Source organism: Ambystoma mexicanum, chromosome 5q, assembly GCF_040938575.1.
Source record: "Ambystoma mexicanum isolate Mex_15411 chromosome 5q, UKY_AmexF1_1, whole genome shotgun sequence".
Taxonomy (NCBI): domain Eukaryota; kingdom Metazoa; phylum Chordata; class Amphibia; order Caudata; family Ambystomatidae; genus Ambystoma; species Ambystoma mexicanum.
In genome coordinates, this window is record NC_090933.1 from 1181409253 (window position 1) to 1181423080 (window position 13828).

Genomic DNA, 13828 nt, shown 5'->3' on the forward strand with positions numbered 1-13828 from the left:
GCACTGCCCAGAGAAGAGGCCACAAGCTTTGGAAAACATCAGTTTAAGTTGTGAGTGCCTTAAAGACCACAAACAGGTATCCTTGTCACTGGCTATCCGGTTTTCAACAGCACTCTGAAGAAAATTCGACTAGTGTAGAGACGGTGTCCAGGTGACTTGAGAGTTGGTTGTTCCCACCAAACTCAAGGGAAGAAGTCATCCTTGAAGGGCTTCTCTGTCGAGGGAGTTTCAGGCAATTCGGACCTGCAGCAGGGCATCACCGGTGGACCAGGAGTTGCAGCAGTCGTCTTCCTTCAGCTCGTCTTCGGTTCTTTTGTTCTAGTGGTCGACTCTGCTTTCCAAGTCTCAGGGGCCTGCTTTTAAACAGTTTCCCCCCATTCATTCCAGCCTAGCTTTCACTCACCCAGCAGGGTGGCTGTCCTTGCCGGACAGCCAGCCGGCCAATCATGCCAGAGTGCATTCAGGTCTCCTCGAAGACTACGCACAGGGAGATTCGGGCACCTCCCTGACATCCTGTCCACCCCAGACACTCAGGCGCCAGAGGAGGACTTCAGCACTGAAGCCCGCCAAAGGGCAATTAACAAAGGGACCAAACCTGGTTTGGCGCGCAGAATTAAACACAAGAAGGACCTTTCCTAAAAGAAAGAATGAAAAAAGATGACCGGAGTCTATGTTTACAGATAGGTCTTGGCCGCCATATTGTAAAACATGGCTGGCTCGATTTTTAGCTACCGTTGTTCGCGGTCAGGAAAAATCATGGTAGTTTGTTCTAAACCACTGCCACCAGCCATTTCAAGAGGAAAAGGGTAACATGTAATTGTTACATGAGTGTTTGGACTCAGGGGATAATAGGCAACCCCTCCAGCACTCTATAGTAAGATAGTGTGTGTTTGGTCTGTAAATTTAAAAAGACTAGTAAAGTCAATTTAACTTTACATGCTCTGGGAGCCAGTAGTCGGTCCCAGAGAAGATTTTTAAACCTGGGGAAGTATGAAAGACATCCCTGTGCCACTGCACTGAAGTGCTGTGTGACACAAAAGAAAACGATTATGCCTATGGAGCTGTTGTAAAACTCCATATCCAAAGAACACAAAAGTAGAACACACATCAAAATAGAGTGGGAAAAAGGTCTCACACTCTTTCCAGGTAAAAATTAAAATCCTAGAAATCCAGCAAATTTGCTGGGGGCTAAAAGGTAAGGGAAATTAGCACATTCTTGAGAATTTTTGAGTGAAAACTATGTTTTCTACTTCGTGGCCAAAGGAAGTCCTACTAATAAGCTGCACTTGAGTGTGTGTTCTACCATTTGCGTGTCCCCAATCTCTGGGCACTTCTGAAGTCAAAGAGCATATTTACAGAGACAACACAAAGGCCCTTCTGATTGGCTTCGGTTTTTGGAACATAAAACTACAGTGAGAATTGTGTCCCACACATGTACATATGTTCAGATATACCTGCTGGCTTCTCCCATACCCACAGGCCCACACAAGGGGCCTGATTCAGGGAACGTTTTCCAATGGGATTGCACCATTATAAAACACTTCCATGAATCAGACCCTATATCTGCTAGTGCAGTGCATGGACTATTGCTATATCAGTTAGAGTGCACCACATCAGGAACACACTCTTCCACTTTAGAGAGAGCAAATCAGTAAAAATCATATCATGCATGTCCTCGAAGAAGCCCCGGCTATGTCACCCCCTCCCCGCCTTGCTATCTCTCCACTGGCTGCTGGATGGAAGTTGGAGCAAGTTCAAGCATTTACTCACCATGCATTCAACCAGCTTGGTCACATGATGCACGCAGTCAATAACGGCATCCAATAATTTTATTGCAAACAAAACAGAGTGGTAAATTTCAGAGTGGGCCATAACACCGAAAAAAAGTGCAAACTTTAATTAAATAAATAAAGGGTAGTAGGGTATGGGGTGAGGGGTTAAAATGGGTCAGGGTGGGGTTGGGGTGGCGTTGAAAGGTTTAAAAAATGGGGGGGTTGGGAGGACAAAACACAATTTGGTGTTTTTCTGTGTTTTGTCCGCAATGAAATTTACCACTCTGTAATTGTGATGAGTAAGATCATATATAACCATCAATAAGACCTGCCGATTTCTGGCTGAAAAAAACTCATCAAATAAATGTGGGGGGGTAAAGGGATATAAGGGAATGGGGGTGTGCAGACTAGGTAGTAATAAACTGAGAAGGGGAAATTGGGGGCAAACAAATTCAACAGCAAAATACTCAGCAAAGAAAACCCTGGCGATGGAATGAGATAGAACAAATACTGTGCCCTGCTAGAGCACCCACATTTTAAACCTGAAGTCCGCAGACTTCTATTCACTCTGATAAGGCAAAATAGACTGTTGGCTGCTGTTGCAAATTGGGGGCACATATGTCTGGAATTAATATAATCCGTGACAACAGTCGATTCTGCCCACTTAGGCACTCCCCAGGAACAAAGTCTACCATGTGGTATTACTCTAAACTGGCATAAACGCCCTTTAGTTCTTGCTTAAAAACACCATAATCAATATTTACACTTCTGTGATACAACGTACCCAGTGTCCAATCCTACCATGTAGCCATCATGCAACAAAGATGTGTCCAACTTTAGCACAATCCAACACCAGATGGTGAGATCACTCACCACCCACTCTGCTTTCACAGCTCCATAATGGGATGGCATGGATGGGTGCCTTGGCCATGCCTCATCGAACCAGGAGTTAAGACTCATAACCATGCCCGTTTCAGAATGAGTAACAAGGAATCTCTCATGCAGTTATTTCCTGTGCCTCTTCACCTCCCTGTTGGTGGAGGAGGTAGCCACTACCGGTCACTGGGGGTCATTACGGGTTTGGAGGTAGCCATGGTGCAAATAGCACCATGGCTACCTCCAAACCTGTGTCCGGGCCCTGGTTCACTGAATGGGACTTACCGGGTCATTCCAACCTTGGAGGACCCGGTAAATCCCCATTCAGAAAACCATTCCCCATTCCCATTCGAGCCCCCACACGGCTCAATGGGAATGGGGAAGGAGCTTATAACGGACCCGCAAATTGCGGGCCCGTTATTAGCTCAATGGTTCCTTAATGGGTCCCCCTAAAACAGGCTGGTAAAACCAGCCGGTCCTGGTGGGACCCACTAAGGGACCTCGTAATAGGGCGGTAGGGGGTTAACGGCATCAGCATCCTTACCGGTGCTGTTAACCCCCTACCGCCAGGGTCGTAATGACCCCCACTGTCTCAATCGTTCTATAAAGCATGATTCACTGGCATATATTGACAGTATTAAAGCCTGATGTATATCTATATATATAGATATATATATATAGATGTGTCAGAACACTGCAATGTCTCCCTGTTGAAACACATTTCTGTTAATATCAGAGTTAAAAACGGGCATGTCACTTACCTGAATGCCAGCAGGTCCCATCGGCCCCACTTCGCCTGGAGGGCCCCTTAGGCCCTGTCATAAAAACAAGTGAATATCATTATGCTACTGTAATTGTACTTTTTTCCATCATTAATATACAAGCATGGAAAACAGTGTTTGCATAGCTAAACCGTACTGTGACACCAAGAGCACCAACGCCACAGTGCAGGGTAGAAACTAGAGTTATTAAGAAAAAGCATGATTGGGGGAAAGTGCCAGTTGTAATCAGGGCTTTAAGTGAGCCAGGGCTATCTGAGCAGAGACCTGGCAGGCTCTGAAAATTGTGTCCTAGACGGTGCCCTGCCATGGTACCTGCTAACCTCAGCCCACTAGTAGCTAATCCATTGTTACTAAAGCGTATAAGTGAGAGGTTCAGGATTTAGAAAAAAAAAAACCTTGCCTGTCCTTTTATTGTGTCGCTGACTCTCAGTCAGACACCACTTTTCATTAGAAAGGCAGGGCTCATCACCTTTGCGTCCCAGGTGTGAGGGTGATAATCGATGCAAGGAGCCTGGCAGGGGGTCGATGCCACAATTAACACTTATATGATGTGGATGCCGTCTGTAGGTCATGGATCTTTCTTCATAATCGAGCTGGGGCTCTTGCAGGGGTGTGGCCTAACAGGCGGCATTCAGCTGAGGAAAGTGTTGCCTCTTAATTAAAGTGCTGACCCCGTGCCTCACCACGCCCCTTTTTCCATGCCCCCTAAGAGCCCCAGCTCGATTTTGCAGGCCTCTTAAAACACTGCAAAACAGGGGGGCTCTGGGAAACTCTCTACCAGCATGAACACAGCCCATTGACTTGTTCTTGGGTGGATGGCCCCTGGGAGAGTCTCAGCCAAGTCTTTAGCTCACTGTTCTTTTCACAGAGAAGAAATATCCCCACATATCAGCCTTTGTCCTGCCCAGGGGCAGTCCAGCACCAAAATGATAGGCAATTCTCCTCTGAACAAGAGTACCAGAGCAACTCCACACACATGTTTCAGCCTAGTTGGGCATCATCAGTGAGGTGAAGCTGGGTCTATCTAAGAGCAGTGAGCAAGGGGTCCACGTCTGGAGTCCCCTGGTAACTTAGGGTGAGACCCAAAGTTACCTGGAGGGGGGTCTGGGAAACTCTCTACCAGCACTGCTCTTAGAGAGGCACAGCTTCACCTCACTGATGAGGCTGAACTAGGCTGAAACACGTGTATGGGGTTGCTGTTGGTACTCTTGTTCAGAGGAGAATTGCCTAGCATTTCGGTGCTGGACTGCCCCTGGGCAGGACAAAGACTGATATGTGGGGAAATGTCTTCTGCATGGCTGTTGGAGCCAGTCTATGGCAAAGCGGAGGCGTCTGCAATGTGTTGGCAGGATTGGGATTTGAAGTAAGTGATCTTGGAGGTCCACTGCACACATGCGATCCAGCATCTAAGCCAGGACGCAGAGTCTTTCAACTCTCAAGCAATGATTTAGGTAAGAAGCATTCCCAATGGGTCTGAGCCCCATTATCTTTAAGGAAAACAGGACCTTTCTGGTGCATGGAGCTGAAGGACCTCAGCAGTGCATACAGCAGTTCCGGAGAGCATATCCACATATGTTAAATCATGCACAGCTCATACACAGTTCAACTTACAGGTTCTCCGGTCGAACCCTGGTCACCCCTTTCGCCCTTCAATCCAGGTTGCCCCTGCAAAACAGAAACAACCCATGTTAGACTATTTCTGACTTTTTACAAACGTAATACAGGTGTACAGTGCCCTATATACAAAGTCACTACAACTGTGCCAGTACATATTTTGAATTAAACATCAAATAAGGTCTGGTAATCGTTCTATGTGAAACAGTAAGATATTCATCTTCCAGCATGGATGCTGGTGGAAGAATGAGAAAACACAATTGAAAATAGTTGGGACTGGAAACATGTGAGTAATAGTTCTGCACCAAGACAGAGCTGAAGACTCATTGTAAGTCATACCTGAGCCAAGAAGCTGTCCAGCCAAAATGCTGTGCAGTCCGTATGTGGCATACATGTATCTGAGTACATCTGCGGATAACCTTCAGGCCAGGGTTGTCCAACATGTCAGATTTTCCGGTCAGCCCTTGTTACTATTCATGTACATAAAATAATTCTAACAGTATGCACATTTTTCCTCATGAATATTAATGAGGAATATTCTGAAAATATGTCAGGATTCCATCACTCAAGGCCTGGAGTGTGGCACCCCTGCTTTTGACACTTCCTCTGTTACTATGGTGAAGAAAGAAAAGGTTGAAAAACCAAGTGGATGGCACACAAGACTTGATACTTTCTTAAAAAAGGAAATGAGCCAGAAAGATTGGAATGAGAGAGGGAAAATGTAAGAGAGGGAGGTGGAAAACTACAGGTGGAAGGGTATAGCAAGAGCGAGTGAGAATGAGAGGGAGGGAGCAGAGAGATAAAGAGAGAGAAGAGAGGCAGAGCGAGGGAGAGCAAGAGGGAAACAGGGAGTCCGAGAAAGAAAGGAGAGGAACACAGAGAGAGACAGCCAGAGAGAAGAAATGTTCACGCAGAAATGTAGATGGGTTTCCACTGAACACGGATTTCAAAAAATGATATCCCTGGATGCCCATACATTGAAACCAAAAACTTTAAACTTATGCCACAAGTCACCACTTCTCCCAGGAACGGTGCAGAGCTACATTGTGTGAGGGCCTCACAGCTGAATGTTCTCTACCAGAGCTATCAACTCGGTGACACCTTTCTCCATTACTGCATCCTGACCTGATGAGCTTATTCTAACTGCCCCACGTGAGCTGTGGCGCGACCTTTGGCTATGACAATTCCTCCAAGTCACATTAATGTTAGGTGATGACTACTGTGAGGAAGCATCTCATGATCCAAACGCACAGCTCCAGTAAACTAACAATACCCAATGATTTCATAAAACAGTGAAATGGAGCCACAAAAGATACTTTTATTTTATAAAATGGTCTAGACTTCAAATCTACTTGTTCTCATGAACACCAAGATACAGGGCAGACTTAAGAAATAACTATGAGCATGTTGCCTTATCACATGTTTTCTTTTGGTTTCTTTTGGTGTCTTTTGGTTTCCTTGTGTTTGTGTTATTTAGTCTTTAATGTTCAAGAGGACGATTGTTCAAGCCCACATCAGCTTTCATTTTGGCACCTGTAGAATCACTTTTATCATATGGTTTATAAAACTACATCATGTCTTATTACCTTCCTTATCAGTTATTGTTATACACTAACAATAAAGATGTTGTCACATTATCCAATTGTATTCCTCAATTGTGATCTGTAAAGCTGTTTGTCACTTCCTAACAGTGTGCTCTGAGGAGATTAGAGGAATATATAAGGAATTCTCACTATGAGTGACACAATCAGGGTGTTCCAATTGGAGCTTGCACTCCATGCAATCTGGGGCTTACTCAGATTGTTTGCAGTTCAGTGTACTAGAATTGCGTGAAGTTGGAGCTTACTGAGTATTTCAAGAGTACAAGAAATGCCAAAGAAGGACATTAATGTGGGTGGAAACCTTATTTCCTTTCTTGTAATGGTCAAAGAGTGACAGAATGATATTTATTGAAAAATGTGAATATGTATATATATATACTTCAAACACTTTCTCTAGTGGTGCTCAACATCTATTCAGCGGGTGCTCGTGTAGGTTTAGAGAAAACCAATATTATGCACACACAGCTGTAATGTTGTGAAATAATGCCTTGTGTAAGACACTCAAAAACCATACAGCTTTAATCACAAGCACTCAGACCCACACAATAGTGCTAACATTTTACTTTTATTCATTATTAAACAACATTTAAAATAATACAAGTCAGCATGGAGTTACACACTTGTAACAAACTTGTAGCCCTGTCCAAAGGCCAATAGTCCTTTACCCTGATTCATAAATGCATGTGAAGCCTTTTTCCCCACGATTGGGCAAGTTTTGAGCTCGTGCTAATTGCACCGGTACTGATGCAGCGGTTGTGTAATACTGAAGTTGGGTCCCGTGGCAAGTCGCTTCATCATTACAGCTACATTTAGGCATGCGAGGAGGAATATGACTGCTCTTGCTATGACTTCAAACTACAACGCGACCGGCATTTCTCCACGTGACAAAACACGTTCTTATCAAAGTTTAGTAGGTGGAGGACGCTGGTGCGATAGTAACTACGAAATTGCCCTCCTTTTCATATTCTTGGTATACACTGACATCTAGTGGCTACTATAGGAATTGCACCATTAAACATGCGTCAAATCAAACTAAATCTTCCTTCCAGCTTCCACCGTTGATCAAAAAAAACAAACCCGAATCCTTTCATGCTGTTCCAACCGTTTTAGAGCGGTGGCATCTCGAGATGGAGGAACGTGTTAAAAGGTGTGTTGTTCATATTTATGCATAATTCTGTTGCCTTCATTTGTAGGTATCATTTTGCTAGATTAATTTGTCTGCAGTGCCGGACAATCCATTCAGGCTTTACTGAAAAGGACGTTGGTCGCCATAGGCAGTCATGACACCTTTTTAGCTGACAGCATAAGAACTGACCAGGCATCGCACATTTCTGTAAAAACGGGTACACACGCTCTTTTGACGCTTAAATGTATTGTAATGGAAGTGACTTAGCACTTTTGAAAAGTGACTTTGCCTTGCAAACACAAACCCTGATTCATGGAACTGTGCAAAGTGTATTTCTGCAGTGCAAAGTCAGTGCAAAGTAATGTGGTACTGCACAAATGACTTCGTACTGACTGCACTGCGAAAAGAAAACACACTTTGCACAGTTCCATGAATAAGGTCTTGAGTCGTCAGTGCAAAGTCCCTTTTCAGCAGTGCAAAGCCACTTTGAACCGTCAAAAAAATTCCATGAATTGGGCCCAATGTGTTTTGTTCAGTACCTACAGAATGGTCATTAATATGTGTTATTTCTGATTGTTTCCAAGATGGGTGTGAGTGCTGGGTGGGGGTCGGTGGGGGATCTTTCCCAGCAGCTTATTTGTTAGCCGATTGTTAAGGTGATAGGTGATTTTGTAACACGTTGCAACTTATTTATTAGGCAGTCCTAGATATTTCATGCTTATTTGTTCTTATATCTTTGCCCTTGGGCACACAAAGTTAATAAAAGTGTGCCACTATGTTCCTATGACGATATCGGTATAGGCATCAGGGAAGAAGATTCGGTCTTCCGATTTGTCAGCATTATTGCAAATATATCTTCTTTTATAGTGGATGTTATGAAAACATGGAATAAAGTATGTCAAGAGGGAGCAAGAACAACGCCCGAAGATTACAAATCCATACATGCCACATTCTATTCGGGAGATGCTGCTCAAGTCCTGGTGTTAACCTTGAATTCTGGGGCTTGTAGTCCTTGGGTTTATAATGAGGGAAATCCAAGACTACAAGTCCCAGAATGCATAGTTCAAATCAGGGAACGGGAGCAGCAATTCCCGAATGGGAAAGCATGTTGGCTTGACCCCAGGCAAAAGGTTTCATCACTGTTCATATATCAGGGGTTAGAAAGTCACGGCTGCTAGACTGAGGAAAACAGTCGTACATCACGTGGGGTGATGGACTTCACAGGTCGCTGCGTCCACTTACGTCACCTCACACGTGGCTTATTTTGTGCACTTTTGTGCTAAACCCATGCTGTATCAATTGAAAATAAAGTTGTTTTTTACTCCACCAAAGTTATACGCTCTGCCCTTCTGAAGAATGGATGTGCGAGGTCATGAGAGTGAATATGTTGTACTATTCTACGTGTTTAGTCAGTAAAAAGAAATATGCCAGTGCTTAGAGCAAGCTTTACCAACACATTGTTCATTGCCATTATGCATCATGAGGAAGCCGCTGCTTGCATTTCTCCAGCCTCTGATATCAAACATGCATGCACATGAATTGCTGGCACTTGGGTTATATTGACAGCAGAGTCTGCCTGCTCTTGGGTTTGTTGTGTGTTCAATATAGCCTAACAGGGTAGGTGTATGTGACGCAAATTAACATACGCAAGTTATGAATCATGGAGCAAAAACATTGAACGAAGGTCTAAAAAAAAGAACAAAACAATTTTCCTAAGCAATGACTACTACCATTAGATGAGTAGAGAGAAAGAAGTTACATGACAATGGGCCTCATTACAAGTACGACTAGGTGGGAAAAAATGTCGGTAATACTGCATTGTCACTGCATTACCGCAACATTGTACTTCAACATCGGTGAGGCAGAGGAAAAAGCTCCAGCTAAATGCTCGAGGTAATTACCACCTTACTGCTTCAAAAATCTGCAAAATTGGCAGAATTACCACCAGCGGTAATTCCGATGAAATCCCCATTGAGTCCGATGTACTCCTTAACACATCCATATCATCACTTGTAATCCAGCGGTAATTCTGCTGGACAAAGTGGCGGTAGCAGTAATTCCGTTTGGCAGTATTCCAGCAGATTTAACGGCCGGAATACGGCCAAACTTGGATTGAGGCCCAATGTGGTCTAATCCTGGAAAAATGTTCTTATTGCTCTGAAAAGTAAAACACATTCTGCCCATGGAGCTTTTTATCTGTGGCACATCAATGCAACTGCTGGCAAAGAGACCCGAAATGACAAGGCCTTGTGTTCCACTGAAATTCAGCGATAAAAAAAAAATGTTATTGTTTTCTTATATCACACTTCATGCTGCAGTCCACCCTCTAAGTGCCGGAACCGGGTTTCAAACCTGTGCTGTTCGGTGATAAATTGCTGCCGAGCGCCTTTTTCCCGAGCTATCCTCTCAGCTCAAGTATCAGGCCTTTGCGTTATATTCATCCAGTGAGATTTTATTGGGTACATAGGCCCCCTAGTTGGCACAGGAAATCATTTAGGTCAGCACTCAAGAGGTTAATAATAAACCAATCATGGCGGAGATGGATTATCGCTATGAATGTTACATACCTGTATTCCAGGTTCTGGCTCAATTACTTCTGTCTAAGCAAAAGGGTAAGAAAAAAAAACAACATTAAATGTGCACACACGATAATATTATTGCAAAGAAATGACATGCTAATCTTTGGTCAGGGTGACTTATCGAGAACAATCCCTCACAACAAAAAAACACAACAAACAGTGTTTCCACATCCATAGACTGTCCTAGTTCTATAACTTTTTTTGTTGTTGCCGTAATTCCTCCCCTCGATGAACCTCTGCTCAAGTGCTGGTTTCCATGCGCTACTTGCATGGCTACATTTCATTTGATAGAGCTCAAAAGGCAGGATTAGCTGTGTTTGCCTCAACATTTTGGAATTCAGTGTACAGTATTACTCAGATCCATCGCCATACTCTTTGACATTACATGATTTCACGTCTCTGAGCAACCTCATCAAAGACAAAGGGCGGGGCCTATACTCCTGCACATTCAGTTTGAGTCATTGAGCAGTAGGAGTAGAGGGTACTGCTCTATAACATATAGCATCCTTTAACTGTGTAATTTGCCTTGTGTGTTTTAATATAGTTTTATTGTCATTTTTAGGTTATTGCAACAAACATGCCATTTCAAATCAAATGCATTTCTTAAAGGACATTTTAACGATAACCCTTCCCCCCTATCCTCACCCCTCACCCCCCTGTAGCCGGTGATCTAACATCGATTTCAGAATTGTCTTGCAGGCCCACAATGAGCATTTTCGAACTCAGACTGTCGAGTGGCCTTGTGCACACATAGTCTTGGGCTCATCTAGGTGGTACCTCATGAGGGGGATCGTGCCTTGTTTGTCCCAGCCTCGTCGTGCCCCAAAGCGTGGGCAGGACCGCGGGCTTGGGTTTCACCCTTCAGGCCGGGCGCTCGTACTTTTCAATGAAGGGGAGCCATAGTTCCTCAATGTTGGATCTAGATCCATCTAGGGCATGGGTTAGGAACTCCATGTCGTATATCGCCCGAACCTTGGTGACCCATTCCTTCTCCTCGGGCATATGCGGGTTCTTCCATTTTTGGGCCAGGCAGCACCTGGCTGCCACCAGCATGACCTGTAGCATGTGACCCTGGGTGTCCTCCTGAAAATCTCCTACCTCGATCCCAAAAAGAAGCAACCAGGGGCACAGTGGTCTGCCGATTCCGTCCACCCCCCTGATCCAGGACAGGACCTCTCCCCAATATGACTGCACCCTAGGACATGACCACCACATATGCATGTAGTCTCCTTTCACCTTTCGGCATTTCCAACAATGAGAGTCGTAGCCCGGGGACATTCTGGATATTCTCTGTGGAGGGTAGTACCACCTGTGTAGGACCTTTAGAGCTTGGTGTCTATACTGGGTGAAGGACGTTGAGCGGTGGGCTCGGGTGCACATATTTGTCCACCTTTTGTCATCTATTGCCATTCCCAGGTCTTTCTCCCATTGTGTCCATGACAGTGTGGGATCCCTTGGTATCGAGAAGAAGAGAAGCTTATAAAAACCGGATATGACCCCTTGAGTGGAGATGATCATTTTCTCAAAGTCCGTTAGGTCCCTCCTGAGGGTGTCTCCCCATGAGGGTTCCGAGAAAACTCCCTTGAGTTGGAGGTAGTAGAATGGCGATAGTTTGCCCAACCCCAGGGCCTCCTCAAGATCCAGAAGGGGCATGAAGGACCCAGCCACCCTCAGGTGGCAAGCCCTGATGAGGCCCGCCTCGTACCACTTCTGGTAGGCGGCTGGTTCCGCCACTTTAGCTAGGAACGGCGGGGCCCAAATACAGCTCAGCGGGGAGGGCCAGGTTGTGAGCCATCTGTAGTAACTCCATTCCTTCCAGACGGACCACAGGACTCCCAGTACCACGTGATCCAGGACCCGCCTGGGATGCGTGCTCTTGGGACCCATAACCACTCGTCGAGCGTGACTGGGGCGAGTAACCTATTGTCCAGGGCCACCCACTGCTTTTCTGTCCTAGGGTTAAAGTGATCAACAAGGATCCCCAACTGGGATGCCCTGTAGTATGTGTCAAGGTCCGGGAACCCCACCCCTCCATCTTCCTTAGACCTCGTTAGGACATTGTAGGAGAGACTGTGTTTCTTTCCCGCCCAGAGAAACCTGAGCAGGGTGCGCTTCATTGAGTGTAAGAAGGTTTTGGGATACCTAGGTGGGGAGCATCTGGAAGAGGAACAGGAATTAGGGGAGTACTAATTTTGATCAGATTGAGTTGTGCCATCCAAGGGAACCCCGAGGCCGCCCACCTCTCTATATCTCTCTTGACATCTGTCCACAGTGGGGCAAAGTTACTCGAGAAGGGGTCAGCCGGGTTGGGTGTGATTTGAATTCCCAGATGTCGGAACCCATCTCTCTGCAACTGGAAGGGGAGATCCTCTACATATTTTATCTCGGTTTCCGGCAGTTGACCCCCTATGAAAGCCACCGACTTGCCTAGGTTAACCTTGCACCCTGCGAGGTCCCCGTAGCGCGCCAAGCCCCGTAACACATGGGGGATCGTTTGTGACGGTTTGGTGACGTAGAGGAGAGCGTCATCGTCAAACAAGCTAATCTTGCAATGGGAGTCGCCCATCTGAACTCCAGTGATAGCTTCATTGCCACGCACCGAGATCACCCAGAGTTCCATGACTAGGGCGCATATCAGGGGGGATAGTGGGCAACCCTGTCTTGTTTCCCTACCCAAGCGGAAGGCCTCCGATTCCTTCCCAATGGCAGCGACCCCGGCGATGGGTACGGAATATAGTGCCGCCATCCATCCCAACCACCTCCGGCCCATCCCTATTGCCAATAGGACCTCCCCCATGAATGCCCAGCTCACCCTATCAAAGGTCTTCTCTGCATCAAGGGATAGCAGTAGAGCCCCTTCATCCCGGGTTTCCCTCGATTTTAGCACATGAGGATTTTGCGCATGCTGTCTGAGGCTTGCCTGTTAAGTATGAAGCCCGCCTGGTCTGGGTGAACCAGGCGGGGCAGGCATTGCTCCAGGCGGGTAGCCAGGATCCTGGCAAAGATCTTGGCATCGAGGTTCAGGAGAGAAATGGGTCTGTATGCACCACAATCCGTCAGATCTTTACCTGTCTTGGGGATTACCGTGATGAGGGCCTGCAGGAAGGTGGGGGGGATTGTGTCTTTATTTCGGATTTGATTAAACAGTTTGGCTAGGGGCTCCATTAGTGTGGGCTGGAATTGTTTGTAGAAGTCAGCCGTGTGACCATCTCCCCCCAGGGCCTTCCCCATTTTCAGTCTCTTGATAGCTACCTCAGCCTCCTCCACAATTATGTCCCCCTCAAGATCCTCCAATTCAGCCTCCGTTAAACGGGTTAGTGGGTATTCCTCCAAGTATGCCTGGATCTCCTCCAGCGATCCCCCCCCCCCTGTTTCGCATACAGGTCCCTGTAGAAATCTGCAAAGGAGCCTACTATCTCTGCCTTTTTATTGAGCACATTACCCTCCTTGTCCCTAATAGGCCCGACCCTCCTCTACA

At 45.9% G+C, this 13828-nt stretch overlaps 1 protein-coding gene across 1 annotated transcript in view; it reads right to left on the reverse strand.

Moving 5' to 3' along the window:
- Positions 1–13828, reverse strand: part of COL22A1 (collagen type XXII alpha 1 chain) — a 1250061-nt gene that overhangs the window by 178917 nt on the left and 1057316 nt on the right. The window contains exons 33-35 of the mRNA XM_069621676.1: positions 10339–10371; positions 5042–5095; positions 3410–3463 (exon numbers count right to left, since the gene is read on the reverse strand). Of these exons, the coding sequence (XP_069477777.1) occupies positions 3410–3463; positions 5042–5095; positions 10339–10371 (141 nt within the window). The remainder of the gene's footprint in view (positions 1–3409; positions 3464–5041; positions 5096–10338; positions 10372–13828) is intronic.